Raw genomic sequence first — 12972 nt, forward strand, 5'->3', positions numbered from 1 at the left:
GGGATTTTCTTGTTTTGTTTTTAGCGATAATTATGCACTGCACTGCACTGCGCTGTACTGCACTGCATGGAATGGTAACCCGGGGGCATATATATCTTACCTACACATGGATACATATCTCAAAAGGCGTTTCGTTTATTGTTTATTGTTTTTTTTTTTTTTTTCATATTTTATATTTTGTACAAATCTTGTGTTTTCAAGCGAGATAGTTTGTTTAATGAGACGAAATATGAGGATACTTGAGATTTTGGGTTATTTGCATGATGCATGATGCATTTGTTTTGGGATTGCATCTATCTGCATGGCAACAATGGAGTTTGATATTTTTCTTATGACTTGGTTGGGATTGGGATTTTGAGTGGGATTGGGCTTTTATTTGAGATGGATGTGAAGGTGGAGATGGTGGTTGAGATGGAGATGGAGATGAGATAATAGAGAAGATAGAGAGGATAGATATGATATGGTGTAAATACCTATCTAGAGGAGATATCATATCGTTTACTAGATAGGGTGACATGAGATGAGATAATAGAGAAGATAGAGAGGATAGATATGATATGGTGTAAATACCTATCTAGAGGAGATATCATATCGTTTACTAGATAGGGTGACATGAGATGAGATGAGATGATAAGACAATATAAATAGATTATTAGAGGATACTTGAATGTTTTTTATCTTTTCAAGTGATCCTATCTCTCACGTTATATCATATTGTCCCATCCCACCCCATCACTTGATCACCAAACCACCATAGTTAACTCCTTTGCCTCTCGTATCCCGGCGAGTCCAGTAGATATTCACCATTTTAGTCAAGCACTGAGGGAATAGTATAAATATGATCAATGAATGGATGGGTGTGTGGGTGGTTGAATATACACATACGGAGTGTTTGATACTGGTGTACATAGCTAGCTGGGAAGAATTTGGGTATTTGAGTCTTGAGATTGGATCTGTAGGAGTAATTTTTGAGTTTTGGGGTTTTGAGCTGTGAGAGGCGTTGGATTTGGGTTTTGTGGTTGTGAGGAGGAAGAAGGAGTAGTTGAGAGGGAGTTTTGGGGGAGGTGGGTGATGGTCGTGTGTGGGGTTGTGATGATGGAATATCGTGAGGATGTGAGGATGTGAGGAATTGTGATTTGTGTATCAGGGAGATGGGAAATGCAAATGAAGAAGGGAGATGCCAATGATAATTAGTGATGAAATTAGGTACATAACAGAAGAATTCTTTAGTAGATATAAAGGTGTCTTTTCAGAGAATGAAGTTATGATTACTCTACTGTCTATCTCTCTATTAATTTTCACAAGTAGATAAATTACTCTGGTAGAGTCGACGGGAAGTAAGGTTAAGTAAGTATAGTAAATAGTAAGTAGTATATAAGAGATAATCATATTATGATAATGATATCTATATCATAAAATCATATAAGAAAGACTGAAATTGTTAATTATTCTTCAAATGTATATGTAGAACAACATAACCAGCTTTCCCAAAATCACCTTAATAGAATCATATCATCTATCCCACTAAGATTAGTTACCACACCAATCCGAAGCACCACCGACCAAATCCCGCTCCACCCGAAAAGATCTCTTCCCGCCACTCCATCCATCCACCCACCAAACCTCCCACCAAACCTTCCACCAAACCTCCCACCAAACCTCCCACCAAACCTCCCACCAAACCTCCCACCCACCTCACACAAGCAACCCCTTCTCCCTTCTTCAAAAAAACAAAACAAAACACAATCACACAAAGATTCCCCTCAAAAAAATAACAAGCTGTCGTAGGGAATTGAGCCCAACGCGGGGGTCGAACCCGCAACCTTGTGATTGACTATGCACATCTTTCAATGATAAGAGTCACACGCTCTACCGATTGAGCTAGCCGGGCTGGCTAAGCTTGATGATTTGATGAGTGCGATAGTTCATTTTAGTTATTTGTTGATAAGACCTGTTTTGGGAACAACAGTGGGTATAATTCAGTGAAATATCAAAACTTAACATTTTCAAATCAATTCAAATCAATTCAATGATTATAATATACTATTTAATGAAAATTTGAAATTTTATAAATGAAAAGTGAATTTACCTTTTTTTTCTTCTATATAGACCCGGGAGCTGGTATACATTAAAGTACGAGTAAGAATAAAAAGTTCTCTAGAGTTCAAGATTAGGTACTAGGTAAGGTAAGTCGATCGAGTATCAATTCCTATTCATAGGACTATAGTACACTAATTACGCTAAAGTAATCTCACCAAGGCGAGGGGTCCAATATATACCTATTCGCAGATCATGATCTGGATCACCGCGCTGATTGAATGTAAAGGAGGAGCAACGCGGGGTTGCGTTGACGAATGTGCCCACCCACCAACATGACATAACATCAAATCTATACAAGCAAGCACCATGTAAAATATTAACATATTTTAATCATTATTAGCATCTCTTTTATGTACCACCGAAGCTCAACTACAGTATAGCTTCCTATCTATCTATTCACAAGCACAGACAAGCTGCCACCCACCCATCCATATGCATTTACGAGTAACCATCCAAAAAAACATTTACAAGAAAGAGAGCCCGATGCAGCATGCCTGACAGAAAGAAACTTTTCGAGTATAGCTTCCGAGGATACTATACCATACGACACCCCACCAACATCTACTCATCATCAATCAATCTCACTCCCTCCCAAGCCTTTTTAGCTGCTTCCATCAATCCATCAAAATCTCCACTCGTCTCGCACATACCCCTAAAGATTGCATCTTTTCCCTCTTTTCTTAACAACTCATAAGGATGAGCGTATTCTACCACTTCTCCTTTATCTAACACTAAAACCTTGTCATAATCCACAATTGTTTGTAAACGATGAGCAATTGTGATGATGGTACTCTTAAGTTCCCGAATCGTTTCTTGAATTTTAGAGTCGGTGGTATAGTCAATGGAAGCAGTAGCTTCGTCCATCATGAGTACTTTTGGTTGTTTGAGCATAGCTCGAGCGAGACATAGAAGTTGTCGTTGACCTTGGGAAAGATTATTCCCGGATTCGGTAACTGTGGAATTGAGGTTTAGGAAGATGTTTTTATTGGTGGTTGTAGAGCCTGGTGATGATTCAATCGATGGTGGTCGTGAGATACCAGGTGTAGAAGGAGCTGTTGATGCGGTGCCTGCTGGCCCGATAAGGTGAACTCTTCGTAAAGCTGTGAAGATATCTTCATCCGTAAAGAGGTTGAAAGGATCCAGGTTGCTTCGAATGGTGCCAGTAAATAGGGTAGGATCTTGTGGTACGATAGTAATTCTCTCGCGAAGATCACGAAGGCCAATGAGACCAACGTCTACTTCATCAATCAAAATTTTTCCTTCCTCAGCCTCAAGACCACGGAATAACGCAAGAGCAAGGGAACTTTTTCCTGCACCGGTACGACCAACAATACCAACCTTTTCCAAAGGTCGTATTTTAAAACTGACATTTCTTAATACAGGATCCAAATCTGCCCTATATCTTGTAGTGTAGTTGATGAATTCCACAGATCCTTGACTCGGCCAGTTTTTAGCAGGCTCTGTTTCTTCAATGTAAGCCGCTGCTTCTTGTTCAACATCTAGATACTCCTTGATTCGCTCTACAGAGTTCATGTTTTGTTCATTCATCGAATATAGTCGTACCAACCAAAGAACATTCTCCGTGAAACTGATAGCATAACTTAAAGAGAGACCAGCAGAACCAGCATCAATAGTTCCAATACTACTAACAATGAATGCTCCTGCAAAGAATGCAACGAGGTCACCAACCAAATCAATTCTGAATGACAACCATCGATTTGCTGCCCATAGATAGATAAATGGTCGACTATGGGTATTGATTCGTAACATATTGTCTCGAACAAATCGTTTCTCATCACCATAAGCTCGGATAGTAGTGATACCATTGAGGGTCTCTCCAAATTGCTGAAACAGTGGACTTCTTTGTATCGATTCGATTCTCTTTAAATCTCTTGATGATCGGAGATAGAATTTGCCAACGAAGAAATACATGGCGCTTATGAACACACCAGCAATCAAAAATCCGGGAGTGATAGCAGTGATCAAAGCTACTGTAACGACAATCGCCAAAGCACATGACATGACACCAATGGCGATAGGTGCTACTTCTTGATCCACAGCTTCCAAATCCTTACTAAATCGATTCATAAGTTGACCTAAAGGAGTTGAGTCAAAGAACTTGAATTTTGCTCGAGTAACGGCTTTCATCAAATCCTTATGGATTCTCCAGCTTGCAGTAAGAGAACCAAAGAAGAGCCAGAAATCTCTGAAAAGAGCAATTAACATGCATGCGATACCAATCATAGCATAAATTCCGAGATAGAATCCAACATCAACTTCGGGAGCCAATTTTGCGACAATCGAAGTCTTGTTGGGATCAAAATATGGTTGAATTTGAGATAACTTTGAGCTCGCGACTTGAACCGTTGAGATGGTATTACCAATGTAGGAATTCGCTGATAAGTGGTATTTGGCACGGACATCTCCGGCATCGTATCTGTAGTTTTAAGTCATTAGAAAAATATTGTAGTTGACAACATCAATCAATATATATCACAACTTACTGATTTGCCCACTGTCTAATCCATACGTTGGCTGCAAGAGCACCAACTTGTTGAACGCCAAAGACCATTACAGCAAGTACCCAAAACCACCAAGGTCCCATGGCTCTCAAATACAACATAAGAACTCTCCATTTCACACCTCCTACTGCCTTCGTTTCGGCCATAGCATCTTTCTTTTCCTTGGATTTCTTTCCCTTTGGTTTTCCATTTGCACTATCTAGGTTATCGTCTACGGGCTGGTCTTCAATAAGAGTTTCGTTACTCTCATCACCAACGCTAGAAGGAACTCGAGATGGAATCCGTGAATGTGGAGCAGAAGCAGGAAGCGATTTACTGATTTCCTCACCTAACTTTCCTGAAGCCATAACCTTTTCCGCAGATCCTTGTTCCGTGATTTTACCATTTTCGAGGCAGACAACATATCGAGAATGAGGAACACAAAGAGATAGATTGTGTGTGACTAAGATGCATGTACGCTCGAGCATCAAAGGTCCTCGAATACAATTATCGAATATCCACTTGGCAGTATGTGAATCTACAGCGCTCAAACAATCATCAAGGAGTACATGTTTGGAGTTTGAATAAAGAGCCCTCGCGAGAGAGATACGCTGTTTTTGGCCACCTGAAAGACTGATGCCCTTTTCACCCACTAGTGTCTCATCGCCATCATCCAGAATCTCTAGATCACGTTCCAAAGCACAAGCGACGATTACATCTTTGTATCTTTTTTCATCCATCGGAGCAGCAAACAAAATATTTTCCTTAATATTGGCATTTACAAGCCAAGGTTGCTGCGCGCAGTAGGCAACGCTCTCAGTAAGACCAGTTTCAGGATCAGGTTGGACATCTTCACGACTGAAAGCGCCGGGCAGGAACACCTTTCCCTTTATTAGTGCCATCTCACCGAGAAGTGCCATCAAAAGAGAAGTCTTTCCAGATCCAGTAGGTCCAGCAACGATGTTCAAATGACCAATTTCGAATTTGACATTCAAATCCATCATTCGGAATGAGGCCAAGGTATCGTCAGTGGACGCCTCCTTGCTACCCCAGGATAAAGTAGCATCCTTAAAACCGATCATTTGATTGCCATCTTCATCCAAGTTGTCGTGTGAGAGCTGATCGTACTTTTCGGTCTCGTCTTCATTCAAAAATTCCTCCACCCGATTGATCGATACTTGACTTTCCTGAACATGAGCTATCATGTCGCCCAATTGATCTAGAGGAACACGGAGGATGTTGAAAAGTGAGATAGCTGTGAATGCGATGGAAGGATAGAGTGGTTTCTTCTCTCCAACGGTATAGTAGAGAAATGAAAAGAAAGTAATAACAACAGGAACTGTATTCCATACAGCAACAGCGAAAGCCCAGATGATATACTTCAAGCGTAGTGCTTTCAACTCATGAGCTCGTTTATCATTGACAATATCAGTGAAGCGCTTTTCCCAGGCGAAGTATTTGATTACACGAATGTTTTCCAATACCTCATTAGTTGTGTGGATTCTTTTATCGGTAGCAGCCATGATTTTCTTTTGCGCAGCTCCAAAGCCACGAGCAAATCCAATATTCACAGGAAGGAGAATGGCCATGACAATGAGACCTGGAATACTACTTTTTCCAAGTATACGATAAAGAAGGTAGATGGCTACAATCAATTGAGTTGGAGCAGCAGCAAAAAGGAAATGAAGATACGCAGTGACCTCGCTGACTTTGAAGGAATCAACAGACATGAGATTTATAATGGTACCAACATTAGCTTGCTCGTCTGTCTTCTTTCCAATCTCAGCTGCAGCGTCCGGCTGAGCTTGCGCATCGTTGGGAGCTTGCTCATCCCTCTTCTTTCCCAGTACTCGTCGCCACCAGCTAGGCTTCTCTGCATTCTTAGGGCCTTTCTTTGCTCCAAGGACGGAATCACTCCCTGATGCAGCCTTTCTTCTCAATGCTTTAGCGTAGATTTCACCAATGATAATTGCTCTTAATCTGATACAGATCTTGCGGCCAATCCAGAGTGCTTGTTGATCAGCTAGCGAACGGAGAATATCTGTGAAAGCAAGAAGAATGACGTATAGCCAGATGACATTGCGAGGCGCCGAATCTGGATCTTCTATGTATTCAAGAATAGCTTTCAACAACAATGTAGGCGCAAAATTGAAAAGTCCAGAAAAGACAGCATAAGCGCACTGTACAGTAAGAAGCCCTTTGAAATAGCGCATCAAATGCCATGTCAAAGCTGTAGTTTTTTTGAGCTGTCTGTAATCGGCCAAGACGGATGCCGCCTTATCTTTTGGCATAAGGTTCCAGACATCTGCAATTTCAAAAGTGTTGACATAGCCATGCCATACAATCGCATCCACCCATCCGAAGGTAGCAATGGAGAACAAGCTGGCTAATGGTTCTCTCGAAGGTTCAATATCTCCCTCCCACTCCAAGACCACAGCCTTATTGCCCTTGCGTGTAGTTATTGCGATTCCGAAAAGAAGCGAACAGAGTACGAAGTCTGTGATGATAAGTGCCTGGCTGATCCTAGAGCGTGGATGAATGATCGCGGAACGGAAAATGACTAGCAAGAAGAGCCATTGGGCAGTGTATAAAGCAGCTGTATGATTCCAAATCCTCGGGACCCTCCACCGCGTATTGGAGAAGGCAAATCTCAAACTTGCAAGTATTAAAATATAAGTCCATGTAAGGATTCCAACAGTGGCGGCCACAGCGCCCTTTGAACCATATGCACCAAGGACAAAAACTGCGATTTGAATACCTATTTCTGCCGTGATCGCGAGGAGTTCGATGATCGTCATAGTATTTTGTCCCCTGGGACTATCGATAGCGGCAACCGAGCCTTGGGTAGTCGTTTTGGTCAATACCAATCGCCCACCACCACTCATCGTCAAGCCCTCATCATCCTCCTCGATAGCGGTGTGATCGCTCCCATTCACTATTGTCTCCCCATTATCCCGGCTGAACCCATTGCTGGCTATCGTTATATGGTCGATTGAGCCATTTCCAAGCTGTCGATACTTGTGTTTCCGTTTTAACTTGACTTTCCGGCGAATTGCAGATATCGTTAGATTGAGGAACGAGAGACCGATGACTATTAATGGGAAAAGTACTTTGAGATAACTTTATGTTGTCAGTTTTACTCATAGCTGCCGGAAATTGGTTTAGCTTACTCTCTCTGAATGCAGTTTGTGAAATCATCGATTTGCCAAACAGGCCCACTGCATTGGCCCAACATGATTGCTCTCTAGTATGCGCTGGACAGTAGGATGGCGATTACAACGTATCGATGTAACGAATGTGACCTTAACGTATCATTGAACTGATTAATGAAGTAAGATTATTATTTCGCACTTGTAAATGATGACCTCAGTGGGAAAAAAAGAATTAAGTTGACGAGATTAGACCGAAGAGCTTAGAAATAGTATATGATGAATAAGAAGAGAGAAAAAAGAAGCACCTGGGTGGTTACCACAGTTTCTTAAGTTAATATACAAATTTGAGCAATTTCCCTTGGTTATTAAGCAGTTTATAGTTCAAAAAGTCTGTCGAAATAAAGTGTTTGTGTATTAATGGAAGGGAAGATGGGAAATGGGAGATGGAAGATGGGATGGGATAAGCTACATGATAGCCGACTGTGTATAGTTTATCTGCAAAAAGAGTTACTGCACGTACTCTAGCCAACAATTTGCCCCACTTGAGCATGACCCGTTCAACCTGCAAGCGAACATTTGAAGAAAACAACAGGGAACTTCTTTGAATATGGAATAAATTTGACTTTCTTATCAAAATATTCATCTTGTTGCTAAGATCTTACATACAGTATTATGGCTGTCGATGTGTATTATCATTGTCCCTATTGGTCTAAGATACTATGAATCTCAAAAGCGGAAGAAACTGCGGTACATTCAGACCTCATTTGCATTACATTATACCTTACAGATAGAGCTCCACCTAGATCAATATCTACCCAAGTACTAACAAGTACCTCTATATAAATCACATGCTTCAACTTCCAATCTGCAAATACCAGCATCAAGGCATTCTCACCAAGATATTTATTACTACAAACGCCTTCTCGACACCCTTAACAAGAAGGCATCGAAGCATTCATGTATTGATTTTAACCGCAAGGAATCTGCCTTAGCTCTTCTTATCCTGGGACATTCTAGAATTCCCAATGAGCCATCTTTTGAACTTCATGGCTTCTCTCATCCTGATATCAAAAGACTTGCGATTTCTTAAAAGACTCTCTTCACGCTGGACCCATTTTCGGACCCTCCTTACTGGTATTGGTTCCTGACTACAGCACCCCTTCATTTCTGAACCATATTTCTATCTCCACACTTCATACCCTTCATCCACACCGCCATCAGTCATCGCAACGAAAAATCTCAAACTTACTGATGATGAATCACTGGCCGAACACCCATTAAGGAAGGTGGTGTCGAAAACAGTAGCCGCGTCCTCACTTAGTAAAGTGGACACGATCAAACAATTTTTATAACCAATTCCTGCGCAACACAAACACCACCTACAGTAATCTACTCAAAATAGCCGTTCATTATCTGATTTGTCGGAAATTACCCTTATCCGTGCATTGCAGAAAGCCATGTGCGATAACGGCTCTGACTCAGTGTAAAACTATCTGGTGGCACTTCATGTATAATCCGTAGGTAACAGAAAATGCTGTTTCTGATTTCTGATGGTGTCACCCGCCCTCGCCAGTGACTTTGATCCACCAAGACCATGCAGGATGGCACTTATGAGAGATAATCTCTTACAAATCTTTCGGATTCATTGGGCAATCGATATATTTGATATTTGATATGCCACACACAGACAGACATCTTGAGGAGGAAAATAAATCCTCAGTTATCGAGCTCAATTCATCATAGAGTCATCGATGGAAATTTTCGACTTGGAAGTCTAGTAAGTTTACTAGATGCCTCAAAAATGACCAAAGCTTAGTATATGGCTGATCTAAATCAATTTCTCCGAGATGCGCAAACCTCATATGTCAAACTCTTCATAGTTCCGTCAATCCTTGGCCCATTTCATCCAATGCAGAGGCTACAATGGCGTGATATCGGCTTGGGACAACTGAGCCGACGCTGAGACAGTAGTAGCCAATTGAGTTCGGAGCGATAAAAGTTCATAATGTTCCCATATTCTACAGGCAATACACTCATTCGGTGAATGTAGCATCTCATCCCCTCGACTGCTATAATCTCGGACTTGTAGCGCATATCACATTTTTATAATTGCCCTGCTTCCAACTCCCGTTCAAAAAAGTGAATAAGTCCCAGTGTTCATATCCTCCCAATAATCGCCTTCTCTCCTTTCATATGTCCGAATAGCGAATGCAGCTCAAACAAGCTGTTATATCTTTCCGAACTGAAGGTATCGAGAAAGCTCTCCCAGATGTCGTAGTATCTTTACTCTTACTGTTCTTACTCCAGATTTCGAACTTTCAGAACCATATACATTCATACTCTCTCAGCTCGATTTGTATATGGGAATAAGATTATCATTTTGTATTTCAGCCAGCTTCAACACACTTATCATTCCTAGCATTCATTCCCAATGTCTCTATTTCTATGAAGAAAGTATTAACTATCTACTACCTAATAATACAACATTTCCGAAACAACCTACATTGACAATGCGAACTCTTAGTGGAACACAGACCGAACCTTCAATAACATTCCGAATAAACATCTCATACACTATACGGGAATACTTTACTTTGATCTCTGATAGAAAGACGGTACCATTAAGACAAGGAAAAAATCGAAGTGCAAAGGTTTTACTCTTGATATTAGTAGTCCAATTCAAATTTCTACCTCTTCTTAGTGTTATCGCAGAAAAATATAGGGAAATATACTTATATATACCTATATAATCCCATTCAGTCACATTAGTTGTAGCAACAACAACAATAATAACAATATATATTCAACGATCTAGATCCCACAATCCAATCTTCTATCTTCTATCTTCTATCTCCCATCCTCTCTCCTCTAATTCAATTCCAATCCACCTCTTCTCTCCCCTCATTCCCCATCCTTACATTTATTCCAATTCAATTCAACTCAATTCAAAAACCCCCACTCTCATGAATGAAATATTTATAATTATAGTCGATAATTATAAAAATACAAATATCTCTCTCTATTGATACTAATATTACCCACTAAGAACTGTTTTATGATTGGATGACAATAAGATAAGATGTTTGTGTATATGTAACCACCTAGGTACAAATAATATATCAAACTACCCGTAACCACACAAGCACAAACACAATACAAATATAAATACTTCAATTTTTTTACGTTGTATATTACATACTTGTTTTTACAAATCATGCTCATTGCTTATGCTTCCTGGCATCAAAATTCATGCAAGTTCATACAACTCAGGTTCCAAAAAATACATGCATCCCATTCCCACTTATTGTTACATTTATGCGAAGATCATAGGGAGTATGTAGATAAAATGATATTGCCTCTTTCATCTACACGTCTTTGATCTCCGAACCCCGTTCCGATTTTCCCAACAACCACCAATCCTAAAAACGTTTGCTTTTCTTTTATGTAATCAAGCATACAAGAAGAAATTGAAAGTATGGATAAGATAATCCTTATCCCATAATCATGCCTTTCATACCAGCCATATCTCCCTCCTTTGCGGCGATCTCGAAGTATCCGTAAATAATACTATGGTAAGGTTAGTCATTGATATGGGTAAAATTGGAGTGAAAATGCTTACGTGACAGCCAACAAAATACCAGTTCCAGATCCAAGAGCTCCCAACAAGTCACTACCAACAGAAAGAGCACCGATACAGGCACCACCAAAAGCGGCAGCAGTAGGAATGATGCGCTTCAATTCCTTATACATGCTTTGCTCTCTGTGACCAGCCATGACGAGACCTTGATCCTTAAGTTGCTTAGCAACATCTCTTGGGCTGGAGCCGGAAACTTCAATCCAAGTCTTAGAGAAGATAGCACATGCGACGAGCATATAAGTAATGTAGACAGCAGTGTGGATTGGGTCGAGAAGAGCATCGGTGAAGTTCAAAGGTGGGGACATGTAGTATGCGATACCGGAGGTAGCGAAAAGTTGTGCGGAACCCTCCTTTGGCTCCCAAACACCGAAAAGTTGGACAAGCAAGTTCTCGGAGAAGCGGGAGTACAACATCTGAGAAATGAGGAAGATGTTGGAGGAGAGAGCGGATTGGAGCATAATTGGCATGTTGGAAGTGTAGAAGAGACGAACTGGGTAAGATCCACGAGCTCCACGTTGACGAGAAGATTTGACTGGAATCTCAACACGGAAACCTTGGAGGTAGATAACCGCTGCGAAGACGACAATTGTAGCCAAAAGGTTCATGATGTTTGGAAGACTTTGTCTATAGAAAGCCTCTTGAAGAGCACGTTGCTTGTTTGGCCATGTCAAAAGCAAGTGGAAGAGCGCAATGACGGCACCCTCGAACTCTGGGCCACGACCAGTGTTGATGGTAGTTGGAGAAAATGCTTTCCAGATGATAGACTCGCAGATGTTGGTAGCAATGAAGAGGGAGATACCACTTCCAAGACCATATCCCTTTTGGAGGAGCTCATCAAGAAGAATGACAATCAAACCAGCAACAACCAATTGAAGGATGAGAAGGCAGACAACACCAGCACCAAGATCGGATGGTTGACCGTACAATCCAGTGAAGACATAAACAGTAGCTTGACCCATTGACAAAATAATAGCGAAAAGCTTTTGCGCGGTTTGATACAACTCGCGATCAGCCTTCAAGTCAAGGTTGACATCAATCAAGTGTGTACCAGCAAGAAGCTGGAAAACCATTCCTGAGGAGATAATTGGCGTAATACCCAACTCCATCAAAGTACCTCTGTTACTTGCCAACATCATTCTCAACCAGTATAGAGGATCGGAGGTATCTGAGGACACGATACCATACAATGGCATTTGGCTCATAACCAAGAATATCAATAACGTCAAACCCGTCCACATCAATTTTTGGTTGAATGGGACCTTTGTCTCGGGTTGCTGAACCTCAGGGAGGAACGGCGAGAAGGGTTTGATGAGATCGAGAAATCGAACTAGAAAGATACATTGTCAGTATTTTGCAATTGACTGCGGGAAGAAATTTGAATATTTCGAAGCTCATGGACACCTATGACGATGAGCTGCAAAAGGAAGAAAATGTATAACTTACGGCCACTCATCTTGGCGATTTGATATTTAAAAACCTCACCGAAGTAGAAAAAGAAGAACAAGGAGAAGAGTTAAAGAATGGCACGTCGACACTGTGCTCTGCTATTTAAGAAAATGTCGCAGATTTGTGATGTGTTGAG

At 41.0% G+C, this 12972-nt stretch overlaps 3 protein-coding genes and 1 non-coding gene across 4 annotated transcripts; all 4 read right to left on the minus strand.

The window, feature by feature from the left end:
• Nucleotides 1–1795: 1795 nt before the first annotated feature.
• On the minus strand, nucleotides 1796–1891 carry SS1G_14566. The gene has a single exon. It is a non-coding gene; the product is annotated as a tRNA-Lys (tRNA).
• Nucleotides 1892–2661: 770 nt separating this feature from the next.
• On the minus strand, nucleotides 2662–7836 carry SS1G_00625 (hypothetical protein; the record flags this gene model as incomplete). Its single annotated transcript, XM_001598486.1, has 3 exons — nucleotides 2662–4537; nucleotides 4605–7721; nucleotides 7772–7836. 3 exons carry the CDS (start codon nucleotides 7834–7836, stop codon nucleotides 2662–2664), a joined length of 5058 nt encoding a protein of 1685 aa, XP_001598536.1.
• Nucleotides 7837–8741: 905 nt separating this feature from the next.
• SS1G_00626 (predicted protein) lies at nucleotides 8742–9448 on the minus strand (the record flags this gene model as incomplete). Its single annotated transcript, XM_001598487.1, has 3 exons — nucleotides 8742–8933; nucleotides 9003–9065; nucleotides 9383–9448. 3 exons carry the CDS (start codon nucleotides 9446–9448, stop codon nucleotides 8742–8744), a joined length of 321 nt encoding a protein of 106 aa, XP_001598537.1.
• Nucleotides 9449–11244: 1796 nt separating this feature from the next.
• On the minus strand, nucleotides 11245–12843 carry SS1G_00627 (protein transport protein SEC61 alpha subunit; the record flags this gene model as incomplete). Its single annotated transcript, XM_001598488.1, has 3 exons — nucleotides 11245–11320; nucleotides 11373–12717; nucleotides 12834–12843. 3 exons carry the CDS (start codon nucleotides 12841–12843, stop codon nucleotides 11245–11247), a joined length of 1431 nt encoding a protein of 476 aa, XP_001598538.1.
• Nucleotides 12844–12972: the final 129 nt, after the last annotated feature.

The sequence above is a fragment of the Sclerotinia sclerotiorum genome, genomic scaffold (genome assembly GCF_000146945.2).
Source record: "Sclerotinia sclerotiorum 1980 UF-70 scaffold_1 genomic scaffold, whole genome shotgun sequence".
NCBI classification, from domain to species: Eukaryota; Fungi; Ascomycota; class Leotiomycetes; order Helotiales; family Sclerotiniaceae; genus Sclerotinia; species Sclerotinia sclerotiorum.